A 24498-nucleotide genomic window follows, 5' to 3' on the forward strand; every position below is an offset into this window, starting at 1 on the left:
ATGACAAGACGATGGCCCTAGTGACAGGAAAATATTTTTGGCTAAAGTTACAACGGGACGTGACTGGTACGAGGAGAGATGTGCAATTTGCCAAGCTTCCCAAGCACACGCACTAAAAACAGGACCCTACACGCCATTGCCAATTCCTATGTCCCCATGGGTCGATATTATCATTAGATTTTGTGTTGGGGCTTCCTAGAACCCAATGAGGTACGAATTCTTTGTTGTTGTGGATCTTTTCTGAAAAATGGCTCATTTTATTGCTTGCAAGAAGACTATGGATGCTACACATGTTGCTAACTTGTTCTTCAAAGAAATTATTCGCTTGCATGGTGTACGGTGTATCGAAGTCCACTTCAGACCGAGACTCGAAATTTCTAAGTCATTTTTGGAGGAGTTCATGAAAAAGGATAGGCACTACTTTGTAATATGGTAGTGCATATCATCCCCAAATAGACAGCCAAACAAAGGTGGTAAATAAACGCCTTGAGAACATGTTGAGAAGCATAGTAGAGAACAAACCAAGACAATGAGACTTGGTTTTAGCACAAGCTATGTTTGCATTTAATAGCTCAAAAAATCGTTCTACTGGGAAAAGCCCTTTCGATGTTGTTTATGGAAGGACCCCCAATCATATGCTAGACTTAGCCCCGTTACCATTTGTAAGGGGACCCAACAAGGAAGTGGAGGACATGGTGATCAACATGCATGACATCCATGAACAAATGCAGAAGAGGTTGGAACACAGGCACACACACACACACACACACACACAAAGATGATACTGACACACACATGCGTTCCAAGGTATTTGCCGAAAGCAATTTGGTTATGGTGTACTTATGCAAAGAATGAATCCTAACCAGCACCTACAACAAGTTGAAGCCAAAGAAAGTTGGCCCATGTAGGATGTTGAAGAAAATCAATGACAATGCATATTGGATTGAGCTACTGAAAGGCTTATATATCTCACCTACTTTTAACCTGGTGGACCTTTTTGAATTTCACGAAGATGATGGGGTAGCAAACTCGAGGGCAAGTTTCTCCCCAACCCCAGGGGAATGATGCAAATAGATGGCCATAATCTCTCCTTTTTTTTGGGATAGTTTTATTTTATTTTATTTTTCATCTATCTTGCTTTTTTTATGGTTTTGTTGGAGTAGGGATAAGTGTAACTAGGTAATTTCATATTGCTTTAGTTGGGTCTTTACAAAAGACGGGTTGTAGAGAAAGTAAGGGACTTTTAGCATTTTACCATTGTGTTTGGGAGGGCTCTTGTCAAGAGAGTGAGCTTGGGGGAAGCATACCCATCCACCATAGTGAAACCTTGCAATTTCTCTCTCCTTCTTCCATTATCTTCTTGTATTTTTCTATTCCCTCAACCCCTTTTGCATTACAAAGGTTAATAGATTTGGTATGCAGTTCCCATTTTACTCAACAACTAAACCCTTGCACAATAAAGCTCTATAGATCAATTATTTTTTCCAATAATTAGGAAACAAAATAATGCTACAGCTAGATAGAATTGAAAAGACCCAACTTCTATCAAATACCCCAGAGTCCAGACAAATCATGTGAAAAAATGTATGAATCCCAATAAGTACTCCACCTAAAATGGAAGAACATAAGCAAAACAAAGTTAGTCTAATTCCAACTCAAAACCAAATACGCATATAGTACATATGTGCAAAGAAAGCACAACTTTGAAATATAAAACAAAAGTATCACCTGAATTTGTCATTTTGAGCAGCTCAATAGCTCTATCAATGGTTGCCTCGCAAATCATTTCAGAAGAGAACACAGCACCAGGAGTTGGCAGTTGTTGATTATGCGGCCTGTAACAGGGAGCAATTAGAAGCACACGCCTCCACCAGTCAGGTGATGGAGTAGTATGAAGAGCATGTCTTAGACAACGCAAAGCCCTTTCCCAGTCCAAACTCCCTCTTTGAATAGAAGTTGCCAGATCCTGTTTCCGAAAGGAGGAAAAAAATATCAAATCAACTTCAAGCAGACCAACCAAGAACGAACATCACACCAGGTAGAGGCCCTCAAAATGAAGCGACACAAATATGTAATCATATTTTGATTTTCCAACAGTTGCTATTGGAAAATGCAACCGCAGTTTTCCCATTTACCAATCATATGATTAACCTACTCAGTAAAAACAAACAAATATGTTTTGTTCTATCAAAATCATATGCCTCTCTCATATAATCATCGATACTAATTAGAAACCAATAGGAACATCAATCTGCATCACATTTTGTCTGATAACAACTCTTGATGGAGTTTTGGCAGTTTATTATCTTATAAAAATATGGTCTGCCAAATCAACAAGAGGTTCTGAGACGGTCAATTGAAATTCCTCATTTGCAAAATTCTTTTGTTTTACAATTTTTTTCATTCCCTAGGTATCGAGCATCATTGCCATATGGATGTCCTATAGCAGCATTATTTGGGTTGGGAACTTCTTGCTGACCTAGGCATTTACCTTCATTTTACTACACCTATACGTGGGGATAACTGAATGCAGAAATTTGAAAGAATTGAACGCAATTTGAATGATCTGAAACTGTGTACAAATAGAAAGCTACAAAATCCTTTAATATTGTCATAAGATTGAATAAAACTCCAATCAAAAGACTTAGTAGGAATCAAACATCCTGCTAGTATGTAGTAAAAAGTAGTTCTCGGATGCATATTCACATTATAAGATGAATAAGCAACATGACTACAGAGGATAGGAGCAACACAAACTACAGATAGACGCAAAACTAATGCTAGAAAACCTCAGAATAACCATTGAATCATTCATAACCATCATATAATCTCATTTGAGTGACCATGCATATATAGCCTTCACAAGTCTCCAATTAATGCAAAAAGCCTAGAAACAAACCGAGCAGTCCTCATGAAATAAAACTATCCTAAAAGGACTTCAAATATGAGTGGAAGTCTTTTATATACAACAATAAGGGTATTTTTATCTATAGAATTGGTAAAATATCCTCTCAAGTCTTTATGGTTTGTATAAAGACTCAAGATATAATTAAAATTCCCAGTACATCAGCCATGTTGGCCTTGCAAATATACCCTTTTCTTACAATTTGTACAAAAACTCAAAAATGGCTACCAGCTAATATATACAGACATTTAATACCATTGGAGATTCAATTTCAATTAGATCACCTCTAAATATCAACCACATGACCGGTTTTTTTAGGAGGTGTTGGTTTTTCCTTGGGAAATGGATAAAGAATTTGGTTTTGGGAAGAAGTTTGTGTAGGGACCTCCCCTTTGAAAATTGATTTTCCCCAAATCTTTTGTCTTGCTCCGGATCCTTTCATGGTAGTGACTGGTTGTTTCTCTATCATCAGGGAAGAGGTGGTATGGGAACCCCCATGTAGGCGGTTTCTCCATGATGAGGAGGTTAAAGAATTTGTGACTCTCTTGGATCACATTCATCTTTGCTCTCCAGATAGCTCCTCCTTAGATAGGATGGTTTGGAGAATTCTTAAGTCAGGTTCCTTATCGGTTCAGTCTCTTTACTCTCTCCTTTGTGAGGATTGAAGGAGTGGGGAGGTGATGCATACCAAGTTTGTTTGGCATTATGATTTTCCTCCAAAGATAGTTGCTATCGGGTTGGAAGAAAGGTCTTGCCTGTCGATAATCTCTCAAAAAGAGTGATGGTTATTCCAAATATATGCCTATGCTACATGAATGATGAAGAAACGGTCGACCACCTCTTTGTGCATTGCTCTTTTATTGGGTCAATTTGTGTGGATATCCTAACTCGCTTTAAAGTCTCTTGGACTTGGTCCTTCCTGAGGTCGGTGGGTGATCTTTTGATTGCTTGGCATGGCGCAGGTATAGGTAAGGCTAAGAAGCTGATATGGAGAATGGCTTTGCTTGTAGTCTGGTGGGCTGTTTCGGAAGAAAGAAATGCAAGACATTTCAAGAATGAAAGCAAGATGGTGTGGGGACTTCCCTAAGAGCTAGGTTGCTTGTCATTGAATGGGCCTTTTGTTGTTGTTATTTCCTTTTGCTTTAATAAATTCTTCTCTCTCTCAAAAAAAAAAAAAAAAACAACCGCATGGCCTTTATACACAGCTACGTGGCGACACAAACAGCATGACTGCCATACAACCTCTAGAGACCCACACGGGTTTGGGCAAACGGCAAGCATCGTAGGTGTGCCCCCCACAAACACGAGTTTGATTTCCCTCCCCAGGATTACTTGATGCACTTGGTTGACAGGTGATTGCATGCATCCACAAGGAATGGTCTCACCTTAAAATGGGGTGGGGACATCCTAACGTCGTCAATATAAAAAAATAAAAAAATAAAAATACAATCTCTAGATATAGTAACCAGTTTATATGAAGTGCTGAAATTTCCACCCAATTGGACTTGTGGATCCCAAAGTCCAATTGGTTCCTACTCTTTAGACCATCCAATTGGATTTGTGCACCTCCATAGTCCACTCCAATGATTCTTTCAGTTGAGCTTCAATGAGCCAGCTTGTGGGGCCCATAAAGGAGATCTAATGGATAGCTTAGATGTGTCAATTCCCTAGCATGAACTCAACCTCAAGTTAAAAGCCAATGTTGATCCTTGAAATCATCCCGCATTTGGAGGGAATTGGAATCTTAGGTTATGGAATTTGTGGATTCTGCAAAATTAGTGTTCTAGGGTTTGGGAATTTCGAGATTTAGCAAATTTAGGTTTTTGGGGGATGGGGAAAATAGGAAAAGTGAAAAATAAAAATATCCTGGGAGACTACATGCTCTATTACCAAAGTGATAGCTTGATGCAGTAATTTGAAAGATTTCAACATAATTTCAAATAATGTGTAGTCTGATTGATAAGAGAGAGAGAAAGAGAGAGAGAGAGAGAGAGAGAGAGAGAGAGAATTGGAATATTGGGTTATGGAATGGATTCTACAAAATTAGCGTTCTCGGGTTTGGGAATTTTGGGATTTGGCAAAATTCAGTTTTTTGGGGATGGGGAGACCAGTGTTTTAAATATCGACGATATTGGCAGATATATCCCACAATATATCTTGTATACCACCTGTGCGATACAAAACGCATAGGTAGTGCTAATATATCCCACCTATTCGATCTAATGAACATTTTCGATATCTAATCCATTTTTTTTTGTTGTAAATCACGTTAAATCAGTGTCAAATGGTTATAAATCTATGATTATTCATGTTTTCCATGAAAAATCATGGATTTGGAGCTTCGATTTCAAGATTCATGGATTTGGAGCTTCGATTTCAAGATTTAGGGAGATGGGCCAAGTTGCAAAAAATTAGGAAAAATCAAATTTTCTCAATTTCTCGCAAATTAGTTGCAATCTTTGTATCCAAACACAAAATCAAACATGTATGTAACTTGATCTAGTAATTCTTCTTTTGCTTTTGAATGCATTGCTTGTGTTTCCACACATCTTATTACGTTTATAAGTTATATGGATAGACTTTGAATATACTTACATCAGTTCAGTTGGATGACACATATATTAGAACCCCATACAAAGGAAACTCCTATTATGTGCACTTTTTTTGTAATGTTTTGATTTTAAGTGCGTATTGATGTCTTTTTCAACAATCCATGAAGTTTCATTGAAAAATTCGACCAATTTCCTAATATTCCAATGTTTCCCAACAACAGCGATACATTACACGATACAACCGATATATCCCATGTGATAACCGATATGTATCCGTATCCCAAGGGTGTAATACATTATGCGATAATGATATTTAAAACATTTGGGGAGACTACTTGTTATGTTACCAAATTGATGCCTTAGATGCAACAATTTGAAAGATTTCAACATAATTTCAATAATCTTTGTAGCGTGACTGATAAAAGAAAGAGAGGGAGGAAGAAAGAATGAAAGGAGGAAGACAGAAGGCCCACCCCCCCGGGGTTTATTAACATGGTTTTCAATAATTACAATAATGTCATTCAATAATGCTCCCCCTCAAGATGGAGTATATATTATATCATGAATGCCCAACTTGACAAAGAGACAATCTAATTAAGTACGACCCAAAGCTTTCGTGAACATATTTGCCAGTTGATCTTGAGACTTGACGTTCGCATGCAAGTTTTCTGGCTAAGTGTGTGATGATGTGTAAATGGAAAAAATCCTTTAAAAGTCTGACATATTCTTCTTTGGACAATGTAATTGTATCACCTATGGTATTAGGCTCAAAAATGGAGAAGATAAGCATGGGGAGATAACCCTCAATGTTGCATCAGAAGAACGAGCTTGATTCAGCCGAGTAGGCTTACCAATAAGGTCCCAACACATCTCAGTTATGGTTACCAAAACCACAATGAGTATACTACCGATTACCATGACCACGACCGCAGCTAAGACTGAAATTTATACCAAAACCTCCCCAATTATCTCTACCTCCAAACCAACCTTCCCTGAATCTCTAACATTAAAATGGCCACCACTACCACGACTTCTCCCATCTCCTCTCCCAGATGCAAAAAAAAATGCAAAACAATCTAACGAAGGTGAACTCTGTACACTAACCACATGTTGAATTCAAGCAAATGCCTTAGTGATGGATGGGATCTCACTGCCTCTAAGGATTTGAGCTCGGACAGGCTCAAATTGGGGATGAAGACGAAAGAAAAATTTTGCAACGCGGAATTCCTCTCTTTATCATCTCAGTCTCATAATTAGTAGACAATGATTAATATATGTTCAGTTTTTCTCACATGCCTCGTAGGGCTAAATAATACTTTGACGTTCTTATCTCCCTATTGAAGAGCGAAGATATTCTGCAGTAACTCGTAGATCCAAGTTAAATTCTTTTCGCCAGAACACATCTCTCTCTCAAATTATCCCAAACTTCCTTTGTTGTCTTGAAAAATATAACATTTACACTAATATGAGGCTCCATACTATTCCATAACAATGCTCTAATTTGAGCATCCTCTATCACCCAATCTTCATATTCTATTTAACTTTCTTCGGGTTTGGGATAAGTTAAATACTTTAATTTCCTTTTTCCCATAAGAAAAACCTCTACCGATGTGGCCCACTGCAAGCAATTTACTCCATTGAGTTTAGTCAATGCAATCTAAAAGTTCATCGGATCAAACATAAACAAAAAAAAAACCCTCATATTTCGTAATTGGTGGCTTGAGAGTATGGCTTCATACAAATGATTGGAAGTGCTGGAGGGCTAGGCCAGGTTTAGAATCATGAACAAGCTTCAGCTGATCAAGACCAGATTGAAAGAGTGGAGCAGAGAGAAAAATGGGAAGAACAAACAACATAAAGTAGAGATCTTAATCAACGCTAGGAAGATTGATAAGGAAGAAGAGGATGGAAATTTGACGAGGGGAAGCTTGAGGAAAGAGAAAGATTTAAGATGGAATACCTCAGCTTGTTAAGCAGGGAAGAAGCTACGGGAGCCAAATAACTAGGGCTACATGGTTGAATGATAGAAATATGCTTTTTCCACATAATGCCAATTGGAAAGGAAGGATAAATCAGGTTCACAGGATGTGTCTGAGCAAGCTAACAGAAGAACCAGATGGTATCAGATCTGTGATTACTGATATTACATTATCACTATATTCTATAAGGCAGAGAGCAGTTTGTGAGACCATAAATCATCCTCATGAGAACAAGCTGCGGCCAAAGTTTGATGCTGGCTGCCACCTGACGCAACCCTCCTGCATCAGGGCTTGGAACCAGCAATGAAAGTGCAAAATTCCATTGGCAGAGGTTTGTAGAAGATAATTAGGCAGCATAAATTTCAGGTGCCTTCCTGTGGAAAAAATGATTAGCTTGAGAGAAAATTAGAAGCTAAAGAGTCAAAAGGGTTTGTGGAAAAACCCTTTTAAAAAAAAAGGTTGTGGAAAATATGGATAGAGACAAAGCATTAGGGCTCGATGGTTTCTCCATGGCTTTCTTCCAAGCTTGTTGGGACATCTTTACGGATGACCTATCACAGTTCGTGCATGAATTCACAATAAAATGACTAGAGAGATAAATGCCACGTTCATTACCCTGATTCCTGAAGTGGAAGATGCATCAGAAATCAAGGGAACCTATAACGTGCAAACTGTTATTAACTAATCTGACACAACTCCAAATAACAGTGGAGCCCACCAGCTACCAAAACAGTCCAATGGTTCGATCAAAGCCCATTATGGTCTGCATCACTGCTTACTGAAGATTGCAACCACAATCCGCAAAACACCAAGGGCATCAAGTTCCCTCAGAAACCCAACCTAATCAACCACAAACTTGGCAGCAGTGTTTTAAATATCAACAATATCGGACGTTATATCCCACAATATATCTTGTATCCCACCTATGCAATACGAAACACACAAGTAGTGGGATATATCCCACATGTTCGATTCGGTAAGCACTATTTATTTTCGATCCTTTTTTTCTGTAAATCATGTTAAATCAATGTCAAATTGTTACAAATCTTTTGCATGAAAAATCATGAATTGGGAGCTTCAATTTTGATATTTGGAGGAGAAGGACCAAGTTGCAGATTTTTCAAAAAAAATCAAAATTTTCCCAATTTCTCACAAATTGGTTGCAATCTTTATGTCCAAACATAAAATCAAACATGTATGTAACCTAATCTAGTGATTCTTCTTTTCCTTTTGAATGTACTGCTTGTGTTTCCACACGTCTTCTTACATTTATAAATTATATAAATAGACTTTGAATATACTTGCATCAATTTAGTTAGAAAGTGCATAGATTAGGACCCCATACAAAGAAAACCTATTTTGTGCACTTGTTTTTTGCAATGTTTTGATTTCTAAGTGTGTATTGATGTCTTTTTTTTTTAATCACTGAAGTTTTATTGATAACTTCGACCAATTTCCAACGTTTCCCCATGTTTCCAACAACAGTGATATATCATGCACTACAACCGATATATCCCATGCGATAACTGATACGTATCTGTATCCCAAGAGTGCGATACATAATCTAATACCAATATTTTAGACACTGCTTGGCAGTACACCCAAACAATACCTAATTTATCACCATGTTGACAAAGCGCATGGTCAAAATAGAATGCAACAAATTACTCATTATTCTTTTACAACAAGAAGCTTTACAAATTTGAACGGAAGGACCAAAAATCAGTGTAGCAATTTAATTTTAACAGAGAAATTTCTTAAGCAGTCAACTAATCGAGCAGCCACGCATTTAAATTTAAAAAAAAAAAAAAAATTCATTAAAAATTAAAAATGTCCTCACCTCTCCATGCAAGGGTTCTCCTAGTACACTAGGATATGTTATTGGTGAGTATCGCAAGTTCGCTATTGATTCACCGGAAATATTTGGATAGGCTTGAGACAAGAACCTATGAGTCGCGAATGTGGGGCACTGAAGGTGCTGATCTAACATTTGCATGTGCATTGCAACCATATCCCGCCTCCGATGAACCTCCAGAATGATAGTGAATAAAGCCTCGTCATCGGGTATATTGTCTATAAACTGCAAGCCACTGCGAAGCAATTCATAAAAGGGGACACGACATTTATCCTCCTCAACCAACAGCCAGATAACATCCAAGCAACTATGCAGCCATTCGTTCAAAGCTCTCTCAGGTTTCCAGGCCTTCATACCATCAGCTTCATCAATTCCCAACTGCCGCTGATCCCAGTTAACCAACCAGTTCATCATGTGTGAGAAAATGTCGGCATGAGTAGCTGGCTTCAGATTGGATTCAAGTGCAGCTAAGATAATCTTGCATGAAAGTTGGCGTAGATAGCTTATAGCTGTACCTCGTAGTGATGGATTTGCCTTTGATGATATCTGTTGTCCGCCACAGGAAATATCGGAAGACTTGACTGGCGAGAGAGATACACAAGATGATGGCTCGGTTGTGGACTGGGTGGGAGATCCAATACCATGAATAGAAGGCAAAGGCGATGCGGGATTGGAGGCTTGAAAATTAGAAGAATTGGGAATTGGAATTGACGAAGAAATTATTCCAGATGCTTGTAAACTTGTAGATGATGCAGCAACCATAGCTTGGCTCCCCTGTCCAATTGAGGCCTCCGCAGAGGAAACCGAAGAAAGGAGGGAAGGAAGGAAAGTGTCCCAATTCACGTAGCCTATGCTGCACAAGCTCCGTAAGGAGAAAAGAATAAATTCCGCTTGTGGTGCATGACTGCTACATTGCACAATCAAAGAAATAAGAACAGATTCTGTCACAGCACATAGCTGTTCTTGGTCCTGCAATATATGTAAGAACCTATAAGATGTAATAGACAACAACCATTCCCAACAAAATTTTCCAAAATGGGTCTATGAAAACAATGGAAGTGAGAAAAGCAGTGAAGGAAGCAGGTATGTAACTTACTGGCAATTGGCCTAGGATCTGTTCAAAATCAAGAAGAAATTGCTCATTGCGAGGAGGAAGCTCTCTGAGAGCAGTTACCCTTTTTTGTGTTTTGTTCCTGGTATCTCCACAAACCGACTAGAACATCAGAACAGAAAACAACTAAAAATAATTTGAAAGGAAATTTAAAACCAAAAAAAAAAAAAAAAAAGTAGCAGTGAAGCAAATTATTTGATACTCCAGCAGCATATAACGCTCGATACATGGGCACCCAGAAACTGTACAGTTGGCAAGCATCAATTCAAACTAAATTGGCAAATTCGAGAACTCGCTATCGCTGGGGGGGTCATTTGGATGCCTGTAAGTTTGGTTAGTGGTTAGTGACATACCTGTAACTCACTTGCCAGTAGTGTTTGGGTATCAAATATCACTTGTAAGTCACAAGCAAAACTCCCATTTTGAAAACTGGGATTTCACCTAACCTTGGTTGGATTTTTTAAATTGTTGTTGCATGGGGGAGACACACAACAGTTAAATTCCCAAACCCTGGTCCAGCCAATGCATCACCTGTTCGCCAAAATCATCCATATTTCCGACTGGCTTCTCCTTTCCCCAGCATGTCATGGCGCAAGGTGCGCTTCTCCTTTCTCCACTGTTCGTTCTTTCTTTTTTCTTTTTCTTTTTTTTTTTTTTGACAACCAGAAGAAGGGGAAGCAATAAGCTACTGTTGCGTCAAGGGAGATGGGATTCACAGCTCTAAGCTTTGTGGCGGCCACCGTGATGTATGTCTTATATCCATTCCATTCATCTGTTTCCTAGCACCTTTTAGGGTATGCGCCTAAACAGAGGCAGATCCAAATCTCAAGTGGACCACACCACAGGAAACAGTGGGGATTGAACACCCGCCAATAAAAAAAATTTGGGGACACAAAAGTTTCGGATCAAGCTGATATTTATGTTTTACCTTCATCTAGGTTAGTGTAACCTTATGAATGAGTTGGATGAAAAATAAACGTCATGATGAGACCTAGGAAAGTTTCAACAGTGGGCATCATTCCCTATTGTTTCTTGTGGTGTGGTCCACTTGAGATTTGGATCTGCCTCATGTTTGGGTTTATACCCTAAAATGAGCTGGCAAAACAAATGGACGGTATAGATAAAACACAAAAATCATGGCGGGGCGTATTGCCATCCTAAAAACCATTCTGGCCCATTAATCATATCCAGCATGCATGTACCTCAAATGTATACTATTGATCATCATTTTCCTAACCGTTGATTTTTTTCCTTACACATATGGCCCACTTGATGAATGGACCACTGGTCCATGCCTAATGGATAATTTTCCAAACCTCCCCTATCCATGATGAGGCCCACTAGTTGGACAATTCAAATTGATGGATAACCTTGCTACATGTAATGTAGGGAGATGGCTCTATTTATTCTCCAGGTCATCTCCCTATGCATGGTATGAATTTTTTTTCATTCAATAAAAATGGAGCCCTTGGATGATCCGAACCATTTGTTTGTTGGGTACCAACGGTGGATAGATCATTTGTAACAAATCTACAAACTCAAACTTCCTTGCCACTGTTCCCAAACCTTTGTTTAGTGACATGTGGACTGTAATTGCACTTTCCTTCTTACCGGTCTATGTGTGGGCCATAAATTGAGAGGTCATGATTGCCCTATTGAGAAGCTTCTTCGAGGCAAGACCATCCATCGAAGGTTCCAACAAACCCACGGATCTTTGAACCATGGGCGAGACTTGCACAAACTGATAACCTATGTGGGTCCCAAATTCAACATTACAGGTATTTTGAATATATGGGCCTACTTTGTGGCCCACCTGATGATTGATTTAGCCTAAGAATCGACTCAAAGATTTATCTACATTTGCTCAACCCAATGACATATCTCATACCAAGCTTTTTTATGTCATTCAAAGATTTTGGAGTGATTCCCTACTCTAACCTTTGTTTGGCATAAATACACAAATGCTTACCTATAACTGATTTACAAGCTACCCAAACACTAAAAACTACTTACCAATGAGTGAGTTACAGCTCACAGACGGTCCCAAAAACATATTTGCTTGAATAGTTCAAACCTCTTATTCGCAAACACACATTAATATTAGTTTTTAACCATCCAATCAATGTCCACCCATCCGATATTCAGATCATGAAGTAATCTTATGTTGTGTGTACAGGATAACCCACTTATGAAAGTACTTGTTAGCCCATGTGGCACCAGTAAAAGCACTAAGGTTTAGTTGGAGTCCAAGTAGGAATTAGTTTTTACGTAGACTTAGTTGTGGTTACAAGTTGTGAGTCTGTTGGTTATTGGCATCTTATTTGTAGGAGTAATGATAAGTCATGAGTCAATTAATGATAAGTCATGAGTCAATCGTGGGTCTATATTTCTTAGCTTACTAGACGTTGTGTGAATTCTATAAATTACAAGGATGTAACGAAGAAGGATAGAAGATTATTATTACTTAAAACTATGGAGGTTGGTTTTGATCTCTATTATTCTCTTGTCCCAAATTCTCTTTGCTTCTTATTAATTCTCACTAATTTGCCGCTCAACAAAGATAGCTCCACGAGCCAGAGGCTGAGGAAGAGGTAGAGAAAGGCAAGGAGGAAACACCAACCTAGTTGAACGCATCAGTTTGGTATCAGAGACAAGCATGACTAATAAAGTGGGTCATTTGGAAGCCAGGGTGGAGTCCCTTAGCTCTGCACAAGAGAGACTACTCAAGGAAATTCACGAGATGTTCTCAACTATTAACTCTCGTATTGACCAACTCTCCAGTGGTTAATGACATGAGTATGGCGAGAGTTCACAAAACCAAAACCGCATGGGAAGTGGACGTGTAAATGTGACCAATGGTAGGGCTCAATCTAACACCTTGAGTTCCTACCAACCAAAGCTCATGAAACTTGATTTTCCCCACTTCAATGGATGCGAGGATCCATCAAGTTGGACCTGTCGAGCATACTAGTTTTTTTTTATTTCCACCAAAAGTGTAAAGAAGAAAGAATTCCACTAGCTTCTTTCCACCTAGAAGGAGAAGCATAGTCATGGGACCAGCTCGTCAAGAGCGAGTAGCGCACCATCACATGGGAGGCATTCAAAGATGAGCTTCACGTGAGGTATGGTCCCACTCAATTTGATGAGTTCTATGGTGACTAAACAAAACTAAAACGGATTGGGACCATTAGAGAATACCAAAAGTCATTTTGAAAGGTTGTTAAGTCTAGTGGAGAAGATGACACCAATCCAGTAGGCCAATTGCTTTATTAGTGGCCTCAAGAAGCGCATAAAAATAAATGTGCTTTCAGTCAGAGCCACCTCGCTCTCTGCAGCCATGGACCTCGCTCGCCTTTCTGAGTCCAGGTCGCAATCTCAACATTGCTTCTTTTAAGCAGAGGTGAAGAAGTCTATATCTATATTGACCCCATTCATGAGAAGCTCGACTACACCTCCCACTAAGAGATTCACACTAACCGAGCTTAGAGAAGGGAGGGAAAGGAGATTATGCTTCAACTGTGATGAAAAGTTCAGGTTTGGACACAGATGCAAGAAATTGTTTCTCATCGAAGGGTGTTGGCCTGATGAAGACAATGACGAAGAAGGAGACGGCGCAGAAAAGGTCGATGGGAATGTTGAAACACCCGAGATATTGCTTCACGCTATCTTCGGGGCCCACGCCCCACAAACCATGCGGCATAAGGGCAAAATGGGCCAGCAATCCAATACTATTTTGGTGGACTCCAGTACTACCCACAACTTTTTAAGTGACAAGGTCGCTAAGGTGGGCCTTCAACCCAAGAACAATAGCCAGCTTAATATCATGGTTGCTAGCGGTCATAAGATCATCGGTGTGGGGAAGTGCAACGGCATGACAATGACACTCCAAGGTATCCCTATTGTAGTTGACTTTTAACTCTTACCCTTGCAAGGGGTATGATGCTGTCGTAGGAGCCCAATGGCTTAGAACCTTAGGGCCCATCATATGGGACTTCTCAAAACTACAAATGAGGTTCAACATCGACAATAGGGAGGTGGGACTGCAGGGGTTATTCATTCGAAAAGACAAGGTGGTGGATGAATTTGAAATTAGCAAAGAAGCAAGGAAACATTGCCAAGGGGTTTTCTTACAACTATTGTCCTTGGACGCAAATAATCCCCAACGAATCTCAATCAAGTTGTTGTGTACGGGATAACCCACATATGCAAGTACTTGTGAGCAAACGTGGCACTAATAAAGGCACTAAGGTTTAGTTGGAGTCCAAGTAGGAATTAGTTTTTATATAGACTTAGTCGTGGTTACACGTTGGGAGTATGTTGGTTATTGACATCTTATTTGTAAGAGTTGTGATAAGTCATGAGTCAGTCGTGGGTCTGTTCAGTTGATATCTTGTAGGGATTTTCCCCATTTCTTAGCTTACTAGACGTTGTGCGAATTCTATAAATTACGAGGAGGTAACAAAGAAGGATAGAATATTATCATTACTTAAAACTATGGAGGTCAGTTTTCCCTCAAAAGTAAAACCAACCATCTCTATTATTCTCTTTTGTCCCAAATTCTCTTTGCTTCCTATTACTTCTCTCTAATTTGTTGCTCAATCAAAATAGCTCCTTTAGCCAGAGGCCAAGGAAGAGGTAGGGAAGGAGGATGCACCGAGTTGAACGCATCAATTTGTCCAAGGGGTCTTCTTACAACTATTGTCCTTGAAAGCGAACGAATCTCAAGCAAATCTCAATCAACACAAACCCAAGCTTCAGGTACTCCTTAACACTTTCGATGATGTCTTTGCCAAGCTTAAATGTCTCCCTCCACCAAGATCCCATGATCACCGAAAACCGTTGCTACCTGAAAGTGGGCCCGTGTGTGTATAACCCTATAGATACCTGCATTATTGAAAGACTGAAATTGAAAAAATAGTGGTCAATATGCTCTCCGTTGGCATAATACGTCCCAGTCACAGTCCTTTTTCCTCACATGTCCTTCTTGTGAAGAAATGCGCATTTATGCATCAATGGTAGGGATCTTAACAAGATTACAGTGAAGGACAAGTTTCCAATACCTATCATTGATGAAATTCTGGATGAGCTTCACAGAGCACGCTTCTTCTCTAAGCTCGATTTGAGATCCAGCTACCATCAAATACGGATGCATGAAGGAGACATCCACAGGACAGCATTCCAAACCCACCAAGGCCACTACAAGTTCCTGGTGATGCCTTTTGGGCTCACCAACGTTCCTTCAACTTTCCAATCACTAATGAATGAGATCTTCAAAATTTATCTTCATAAGTTTATTTTAGTTTTTGGTTGTGATATATTAATTTACAGTAAAACATGGGAAGAGAATTTACATCATGCAAGAATCACTCTTTCCATTTTGAGATATCACCAATTGTTAGTTTTGTTTTTTTTTCTAAAAAAAAAAAGAAAGAAAAGTTTCAATTCGATCAGATACAGATCAAGTATTTGGGCCACGTCATCTCCAAAGATGGAGTGACCATTGACCCAGACAAGGTGTCGGCGTTGGTGGACTGGCCCAAACCAACAACTCTAAAGGCTCTTGAGGATTCTTGGGGCTGTCCAGATACTACAGAAAATTTGTTTGAAACTATGGCAAGTTTGCAGCAGAGGGACTCATTTCAGTGGAGCTGTGAAGCAGATGAGGCATTCGTTCAACTCAAGATGGCCATGACACAATTATTTGTTCTATCTCTACCTGATTTTACTAAAGCTTTTATCGTTGAATGTGATGCTTCAGGGATTGGAGTTGGTATAGTAATAATGCAAGGGCACCCATTGCATATTTCAGCCAAGCTTTGAAGGGAAGGAATTTAGCTCTTTCAGCTTATGACAAAGAACAACTAGCATTGGTCTTGGCAATTCAGAAATGACATCCTTACCTATTGGGTTGGCAGTCCATAGTAAGGTTGATCAAAAAAGTCTTAAATATCTCTAGGAGCAGAAAATTACCACTTCATCTCAGCAGTGTTGGCTCACAAAAGTAATGGGCCATGACTTTATAATTAAATAAAGAAGGGGATGTGACAATAAAGTGGCAGATCTGCAATCACAACGAGATAAGGGCAGAAAATTTCCGCTATTACCTAACCCATTCCAAGATGGCTTGACTAATTAAGGAGGAATTTCAAACTCATCCCAAGCTGCAACGGCTAGTTGAGTTATGTTAGGAAGGAGAAGCTATTGGGCCATGGGAATTCAAGGAAGGTATTCTTCTTTTCAAAAAAAAAAAAAGAATCTATTCAATTGAAGACTCATCCCTTATCCCTAAAATCAGCAACGAAATCCACTTAAGTACCCAAGACCATGAGGGGTGCCACAAGACACTACACTGGATATGGTCAGTGTTTTATCGTCGTAGGATGCATAATCACATCAGGAAGTTTATTTAACAATGTGACACTTGCCAACATCGCAAGTCCAAAAATCTCTCTCCAAATGGGCTATTGCAACCGTCACCCATTCACACTCAAATTTGGGCCGATCTTTCTATGGATTTCGTGGATGGTCTACTTGCATCAAGGGGGAAATTAACCATTCTCGTGGTTGTGGATCGGTTATCGAAATATGCCCACTTCATCCCCATCGCACATCCTTATACTACATCAAGTGTGGCACAAACATTTTTTTATCATATTTTTAAGTTGCATGGCATGCCACAGTCTATCATATGCGATTGTGACCCTACGTTTATAGGCACCTTTTGGAAGGAATTGTTCCGATTATAGGGTACTAATTTCAATTTTAGTTCATCATACCACCCTCCAACTGATAGCCAAACCAAGGTGGTAAATCGGACCCTAGAGATGTAATCGCGGCGCTTCGCCAATTATAAGCCTAAAGAGTGGACCAAGTGGATCCCTTGGGCTGAATTTTGCTACAACACCAGTGTTCATACCTCCACTAAAAAGACGTACTTTGAGATCATAAATGGACGGGCCCCACCCATTCTCTTATCTTACGTACCAAGAACCACAAAGCTAGAAGCCGTTGATACAGAGTTAAAGGCACGAGAACAAGTTCTTGATGAACTTAGAGATAAATTGAAGGAATCACAATCCAGAATGAAGCGTCTATACGATTAGCGCCACACCAATAGGGCGTTTAAGGTAGGCGACTAGGTATTTCTACGAATTCAACCCTATCTTCAGTCTTCTCTCTCACTTCGCAAAGACCTCAAGTTGTCATTCAGATATTACAGGCCATTTCGAGTGCTTCAGAAGATTGGAAATGTGGCTTACAAATTGAACTTACCACCTAGGTTGAGACTTCATCCAATCTTCCATGTGTCTTTTCTTAAGAAGAAAATAGGTGGCCAGATTGATGTTCAACCCACCCTACCAGCACTTGTTCAAGAGGATGACACTCTCATGCCAATTCCCCAAGTTGTGCTTGACAAGAGAGTAAAAAGAAGGCTGAGATACGCATGCATTGGCAAGGACTTTCACTAGCCGAGGTGACATGGGAAGACCTAGAGGAGATGACAATGCGATTTCACGATTATGCCCTTAAGGACAAGGGTGTCATCGGAGGTGGCGAGTTGTTGTGTGTACAGGATAACCCACATATGCAAGTAATTGTAAGCCCACACGGCACCAATAAAGGCACTAAGGTTTAGATGGAGTCCAAGTAGGAATTAGTTTTTAAATAGACTCAGTAATGGCTACACATTGGGAGTTTGTTGGTTATTGGCATCTTATTTGTGGGGAGTTGTGATAAGTCATAAGTCGATTGTGCGTCTGTTCAGTTACTATCTTGTAGGGATTTTCCCTATTTCTTAGCTTACTAGACATTGTGTGAATTCTATAAATTAGGAGGAGACAATGACGAAGGGATGGAAGACTATTATTACATAAACTGTGGAGGTCGGTTTCCCTCAAATTAAAACCAACCATCTCTATTATTCTCTTTTGTCTCAAATTCTCCTTGCTTCCTATTACTTCTTTAATTTGCCGCTCAGCCAAGATAGCTCCACGAGCCAGAGGCCAAGGTAGAGGCAGATTGATGCAATCGTCCCACATCCCATGCATACACGCTCCACACGTGTGTAGAAGAAAAGGACCACCTTCCTTTTTTAGCCCATCACTACTTTCATTTTCTTGCAAATCTCTAAATTAGAAAATTTTCTCTTTTCTTTCATATCTTTATTTTAGGCAGGGAATAATTTTAGATATTTTCTTATCTAAGTATCTTCTTGTTTTAGGCATTTTCTTAATTAGAATGCTTTGTAATTTAGGTACTTTCCTATTTTTGCAGATTTTTAGATTCCATAGCCTTTATTACAAATTGTAAGGTTTGATTATAAATAGGACCTATGGCCTATGGAATAAGACAAGCTGATTAATATTCTCTCTATGAAATTCTCTTATTTTCCCTACGGTAGCTATTTAAGGGAGGGGGAGTGGTCTTTAGTTCAAGACTAGAGGATTGTTGAGCTTGCTCACAATCTTGCATTTGTGACCTCTAGCGTTCGGCTAGAGGATTGTTGGGTCTTTTACCACAATCTGTTTCTTTTCTTATTGATTTATTTGCTATCCATTTTGGGTTTACAACACAGGGGAAGGCAAGGAGGATGCACTGACCAAGTTGAACGCATCATCTTAATTTTTGGCCCATGATACATCTAAACTAGGACCCATAATTTGGACATTTTAATTTGAATTACTTGTATGCAACTCATGCAATTACTGAATAATTTATAGTGCCTGTGTATCATCCATCGCACTCTACCAGAGTGTCAAATTTTTTCTCAATTGAATACACAGAAACGATTTAATCCATAAATTTCATAACAAAAATGCTAATACAGTACACCAAAGACAGACGCATGTGGCAATCAGAGCCGTTGATCGGCGGGCCACCATGCAATTGGCCATATCCCAAAAATCATGAACATCTTTCAGCAGTAAAAAGAATGGTAAGAATTATGAAGAAAAGGCGGCTCGTGAGAAAAAGAAAAATGCTAAAGATCCTGAAGAAAAGACAACTCACGGAGATTCACGAATGGCGTCTTCGGATTTTTGGCGGGAATTTCTCTGCAAAAAGGAAAGGGGGAAAGAGATGATGAGGGAGAGGTATCAACGTAGAGAGAGGAAGAAGAGCGAGGAAATGACGACAATACCCCTAGATAGAGGTTGAAGAGATCGACGATGGCGTTTCTGGACGGATGGTACTGATGAGAAGCCCTCTGTGGGGCCCGCTGGCTTTGATCCATCGTCACTCTTCTTCTTCGCCTTCTTTCTCTCTGCTTTCCCTCTTTCTGTTGCAGGTATAAAAGGGTGCGAGTCTTTTATACTCTGTCCGCGTATGACGCTTGATACGCAGGCACTTCGAAATGCTGCACGTCTTTAACCAAACCAAACCAAACCAAACCAAACCGACTAAACTGTAGAATCAACTGTAGCTAAGTATATTTAAAAAATCAAAATGGTTGAACAATCCTAACCACTGTTTCGTGGACAATTGTTTTGAAGGTGAGACCATTGCATATTTTCATTCTTAACCGTCCGATCAATATCTACAATCAATCTAACTGTCAAGTCACTCAACAATAGTACATTTTCGTTCATGATACATCTAAACTGGTACTCGTATTTTTTACAGTTTTTGTTTGTTTACTTACATGCCACGTGTGCAATGTGTCGGTAATTTCTAACTGCCTGCGGATCATCCATCCATAACACTTGCAGAGTATTTATCGTTGAAATGCTGTTGCAGCTGGGAGCGGATTGGGTGAGACCCCGGCCTCACCATAGACGGTGCGGCCCTTACCGTGGGGCCCACATTCATGCATGTATTCTGTATCCACACCGTCCATCCGTTTTTACAGATTTTTTTATTAAATTATCTCCAAAAATAAGGTAGATATAATTATCAGGTGGGTCATACCATAGGAAATAGTAGTGATTGAATGCCCTACCATTAAAAACTTCTTAGGGCACACCTTAATGTTTTCGTAGTGTTTATTTTCCATCCAATCTGTTGATCAGGTCACATAATCCGGTATTGGGGGGAAAAATAAATATCAGCTCGATTAAGAACTTTTCTGTACCGTTAATGGTTAATCACCACTGTTTCTTATGGTATGGTCCACCTGATAATTGGATCTACTTCATTTTTGTTATAATACCCTTAAATGATCTTAAAATACGTATGGATAGCATTGATATGGAATAAATACATCAAGGTCGGCCCACGGTAAGGGCCGCACCGTCGTAGAAGCATCCAGGTCTCGCCTAATCCGTTCCCTGTGCTGCTCTCCGTCTCTATCTCTTACCCCTTGCAAGTAGCCTAAACGCACCTCTACCTGCAGCCATACGTGCCTACGTGGCATGTGTACAGTAAATCCAAACCGTGAATAAAGTGGGGCCCAACGTATAGATCGGCCGACCAAAATTTCAGCTGTTTCAAGATAATGAGTGAGCCAAACAAGTACAAAAATAATGAACGGTCTAGACAAGCGTGCAAACTTTTATGGAGCAGCCATTGTTTTCCCACGTGTGGCCTACCTTATAACGGGTTAGAGTTTTTGTGAAGTCAGCTGCAGGGATGAATGCCCCACACGCATGGTAAATTGGCACGTGTGTACGCGTGTGTGAACATCTGTGGATGGATGCTTGTGGGGATACCAAACTGTTGACTGGAGAGCGGGAGACTTAGGTCACTGGATTCTCGTGGGGACCGTGGCTTTCATATTTCCAGGTAGTCGTCTTTTAATTAAGAAAAAATGGGCCATACTTCGGTAATCTAAGCCATTGGTCAATTGAAAACCACCGTGGATGGACCACAATATGTGATTTTTCAAGATTAGACTATCAAATTCGTACATTTGAATGTGGATGGATGCTGAATTTCTCTTCTCATCCGTTTATTTATAGGCCACAGATTGAAAGACGATTAGTGTCTTATCTGGAGATAACTGAGTTGTCCATCCATGGTTAAAAGCAACAGATCAATGGCTTGAAATACTGAAATGTTGGCCCAAAGTCTATTGTGGATTATATTAAATTCATCCATGATCATTTAGAAATGGGAAGAACAAGTTGAACCCCGTAACAGCGACAATAAAAGAACAACAAAGGTAGCGGGCATTACAACATGTATACACGACTAGTCATGTCATCGACGTTTTAGGCAACATATGATGTGACCCAACAATCAACGACAATTAAAAACCCGCGGCAATCTCAATATCAACCGTATGCCCCACCAACATATGGGCTCCAGAAATGTTCCTGTCCAGAGACCATGTTAGATCTTTAGTTCTAAAGAAATAAAAGGTGAGACGTGATTAAACAAGGGCAACTAGATCTTTTGTTGGCAGTGGTAATCACAGGTAATCTAGTTAACACCTTTACCGGCAATCACAAGTAGAAAAATACTTTTCTTCATACGACACTTTCTCCCCTGCAAGGCCGAGCAAGGGTGTCTCGAAAGGGTATCGATCCCCAGCAGGGGTGGCTAACACAGAGTGTGTGTAATGACATGGGTGTATACTAACTAGCTAACCCATTTTATTTTATTTTATTTTAAAAATAAAACAAAAAAAGGTGTCTGAACTTGTCGCAATTTAGATCTCCCAACCGCCATCTTATCAAATGTAGTAACGAATAGAATGTCTACCAAGCCACTGGTATCGACCAATATTCGGTGTAACTTATGATTGGCCACAATCATGGTGACTACCAAAGCCATCGGGCATCTTCTTCTGCGAAAGTCAGGCTATACAAACTCAACCTTTGTTCCTTCACAGATCTATCAATAAGGTAGACGTGGTGCTCTTTCTTGCTGTTATTCACACTTTGAGCATGTGCTTGGCGTGCCCAGTTTGAGTCCCCACCACTGGCTGATCCTCTAAATATGGTGCATATCTTACCTATCGCTTAGTTATTATTTCGGTCGTCGTGTCACTCTACTTGTCTGGACGGTCGATCGTCACTTTCTTTGTCGACAAACTCTCATAAATGTTCCTTTCGGACAAGGGACTCGATCTCTTCTTTCAGGTCAAAACACTCTGTCATGTTATGACCACAGTCTCGGTAAAAATGGCAATATTTCCTCTAGTCTCTTTTCTCGACGTCGGCCTTCATCCTACTCGCCCATTTTAGGATTCTTTTATCTCGTACGTTCATGAGCATTTGCTCTAGTGTGATGTTCAAAGGAGTGTAAGAGCAAAAGCGGCTTTCCATTCGTCGGCTAGTACAATGGCCTTTGTTCTGGTCATCCTCCTTCTTTCACTTTTTGTCCTTAGTTGAGCTATTTCCACCACGAATAGCCCTCTATGAACTGAAGAGCTCCTCTGCGTTGAATGTTTTTAGGCTCGGTTAAGCAAGTCAGTGAGAGTAGTCGGGGGATTCTCACCGATCGAGAAGAGAAACTTTCCCTATTCAAGGCCAGCTACCATAGCGACAAGAACTATTTGGTCGAAGTAACAGTTGACCTGAATTGCTTCAGCACTGAAGCGGATGATGTAGTCTCTTAGCAGCTCATCATCTCTTTGAGTAATCGTGAGAAGGTGAGTTGCAAGCTTTCTCCTATCTATCCCGTCGATGAACTGAGTAATGAATGCCATGCTGAGCTGAGTAAAGGAGCTGATGGACTTCAGCTTCATATGTCTGTACCATTTTCGCGTAGTCAGGGAGAACACCCTGCACATCATGGATCCATAAGCACTGTGAAGTTCCATCCACGCTCGGAAGGATTATAGGTGTTTGTCCAAATCCCCCGACCCTATGTAGGGGGTTATCTAGGGCATCCGGAACCAAGATGGTAGCTGGGATCTCATGATATCATCCGTGAACGGGGGCTCGACTTCCTCAAGCAGAGCATCAACGGAGGCAGGGGCTTTTGCCTGGCATGCCTGTTGGATGTCTTCGAGCTGATTTCAGATTTCCTTCGGCTTTACCTCCCACGAAACTTTTCTTTATGTTGTGACCTCAGGAACTTTCCCAAGCCTTCTCTTATATAAAGTGTAACACATATCGGACTCAACAAGCTCAATCATTCCCATGGTCTACGTAGGGACACACCTGCTTTGTGTTGGTCGATCCTTTACCACATATGAGTTGTGAGGTGCTTAAGGAGGTCGAGATTGCTTGGTTGCTTCCCCCAGTTACACACCTTGGTTGGGGAGGGGATGTTGTATTTCTAATATATGCATAATTCGATCAACTTTACCGGTCATAGCCTCGACTCGGTTCTCTAGAGAGACGAGTCAACCCCCCTGTTCCAGGATCTTTGTGGAACCACTGGGGAAGGGGGATTAGGTTGAGGATATGACTGTAGTGCCTAAGGGTTTTCAGGTTGTTCTTCTGCCATTGGCATTGACTCGGAAATGACGGCCAAAGCCCTTCTTTTTCCTTAACCCATCATAGAGTAAAGGTTAAAATGGATGAATTTGCTGGTGTAAGGGGAACTTCGAAATGGCTTTATTGTCGATTCCACAGACGGCGCCAAACTATTATTGTTAAAATCTGGTTGATCATGTTCCACCTCCTGCGAGCCGCTAAGTACCTGTAAATTAATGGAGAACAAGGAGACACTAGGGGCACCAGTTATGACCGGAGACCCTCTGATGCCTAAGTCAGGTGTCTGGACCCACAATAAGCGTAGTTTAATTGGAATAGTTGTGTGTACCTTCCCCTTGAAGAGGGTGATGTATTTATATGTGCTCTTAGGCGACTTTCCTATTTGAGTATATCTATAAAATACGCTGGAAGGGCCCGTATTGGAGTCAGAATCTGTTCTTAAATATGTAACACCCAGTACTTTTCAGTATTCGAGTGTTACCATTTAATCAAATTTAGCACAAGCGAGTGTGAGATAACTAAAGCATCACTTAATTGCCTATGATTCGCCCATCTTAACCGGCTCATTCAAGATACACCTGCCCTTGATCAACCCTTGACTTCTCGACGTGGGATTATACCATCAATGATTATTAAACTCACAATCGAGGTATGTGGTATCGTACGTAAACACCTTAGATCGATTTTAGCCATAAATCAACATAAACAATCTTCATCATAGCCATGAAATAAGGCCTACCATGCAATTGCTGTCAAAATCAACCTATTTAC

At 40.1% G+C, this 24498-nt stretch overlaps 1 protein-coding gene across 2 annotated transcripts in view; it reads right to left on the reverse strand.

The window, feature by feature from the left end:
• Window positions 1-19698, reverse strand: part of LOC131228041 (mediator of RNA polymerase II transcription subunit 23) — a 138805-nt gene extending 119107 nt beyond the window's left edge. The window contains exons 1-5 of one of the 2 annotated variants that reach the window (XM_058223876.1): window positions 19542-19697; window positions 19412-19455; window positions 10388-10484; window positions 9277-10260; window positions 1729-1966 (exon numbers count right to left, since the gene is read on the reverse strand). In XM_058223876.1, the coding sequence (XP_058079859.1) occupies window positions 1729-1966; window positions 9277-10260; window positions 10388-10484; window positions 19412-19455; window positions 19542-19634 (1456 nt within the window). In that variant the 5' untranslated portion in view covers window positions 19635-19697. Of the gene's footprint in view, window positions 1-1728; window positions 1967-9276; window positions 10261-10387; window positions 10485-19411; window positions 19456-19541 lie in introns of both variants that reach the window. The other variant, XM_058223877.1, reaches the window with a different exon arrangement.
• Window positions 19699-24498: the final 4800 nt, after the last annotated feature.

This window comes from Magnolia sinica, chromosome 15, assembly GCF_029962835.1.
Source record: "Magnolia sinica isolate HGM2019 chromosome 15, MsV1, whole genome shotgun sequence".
NCBI classification, from domain to species: Eukaryota; Viridiplantae; Streptophyta; class Magnoliopsida; order Magnoliales; family Magnoliaceae; genus Magnolia; species Magnolia sinica.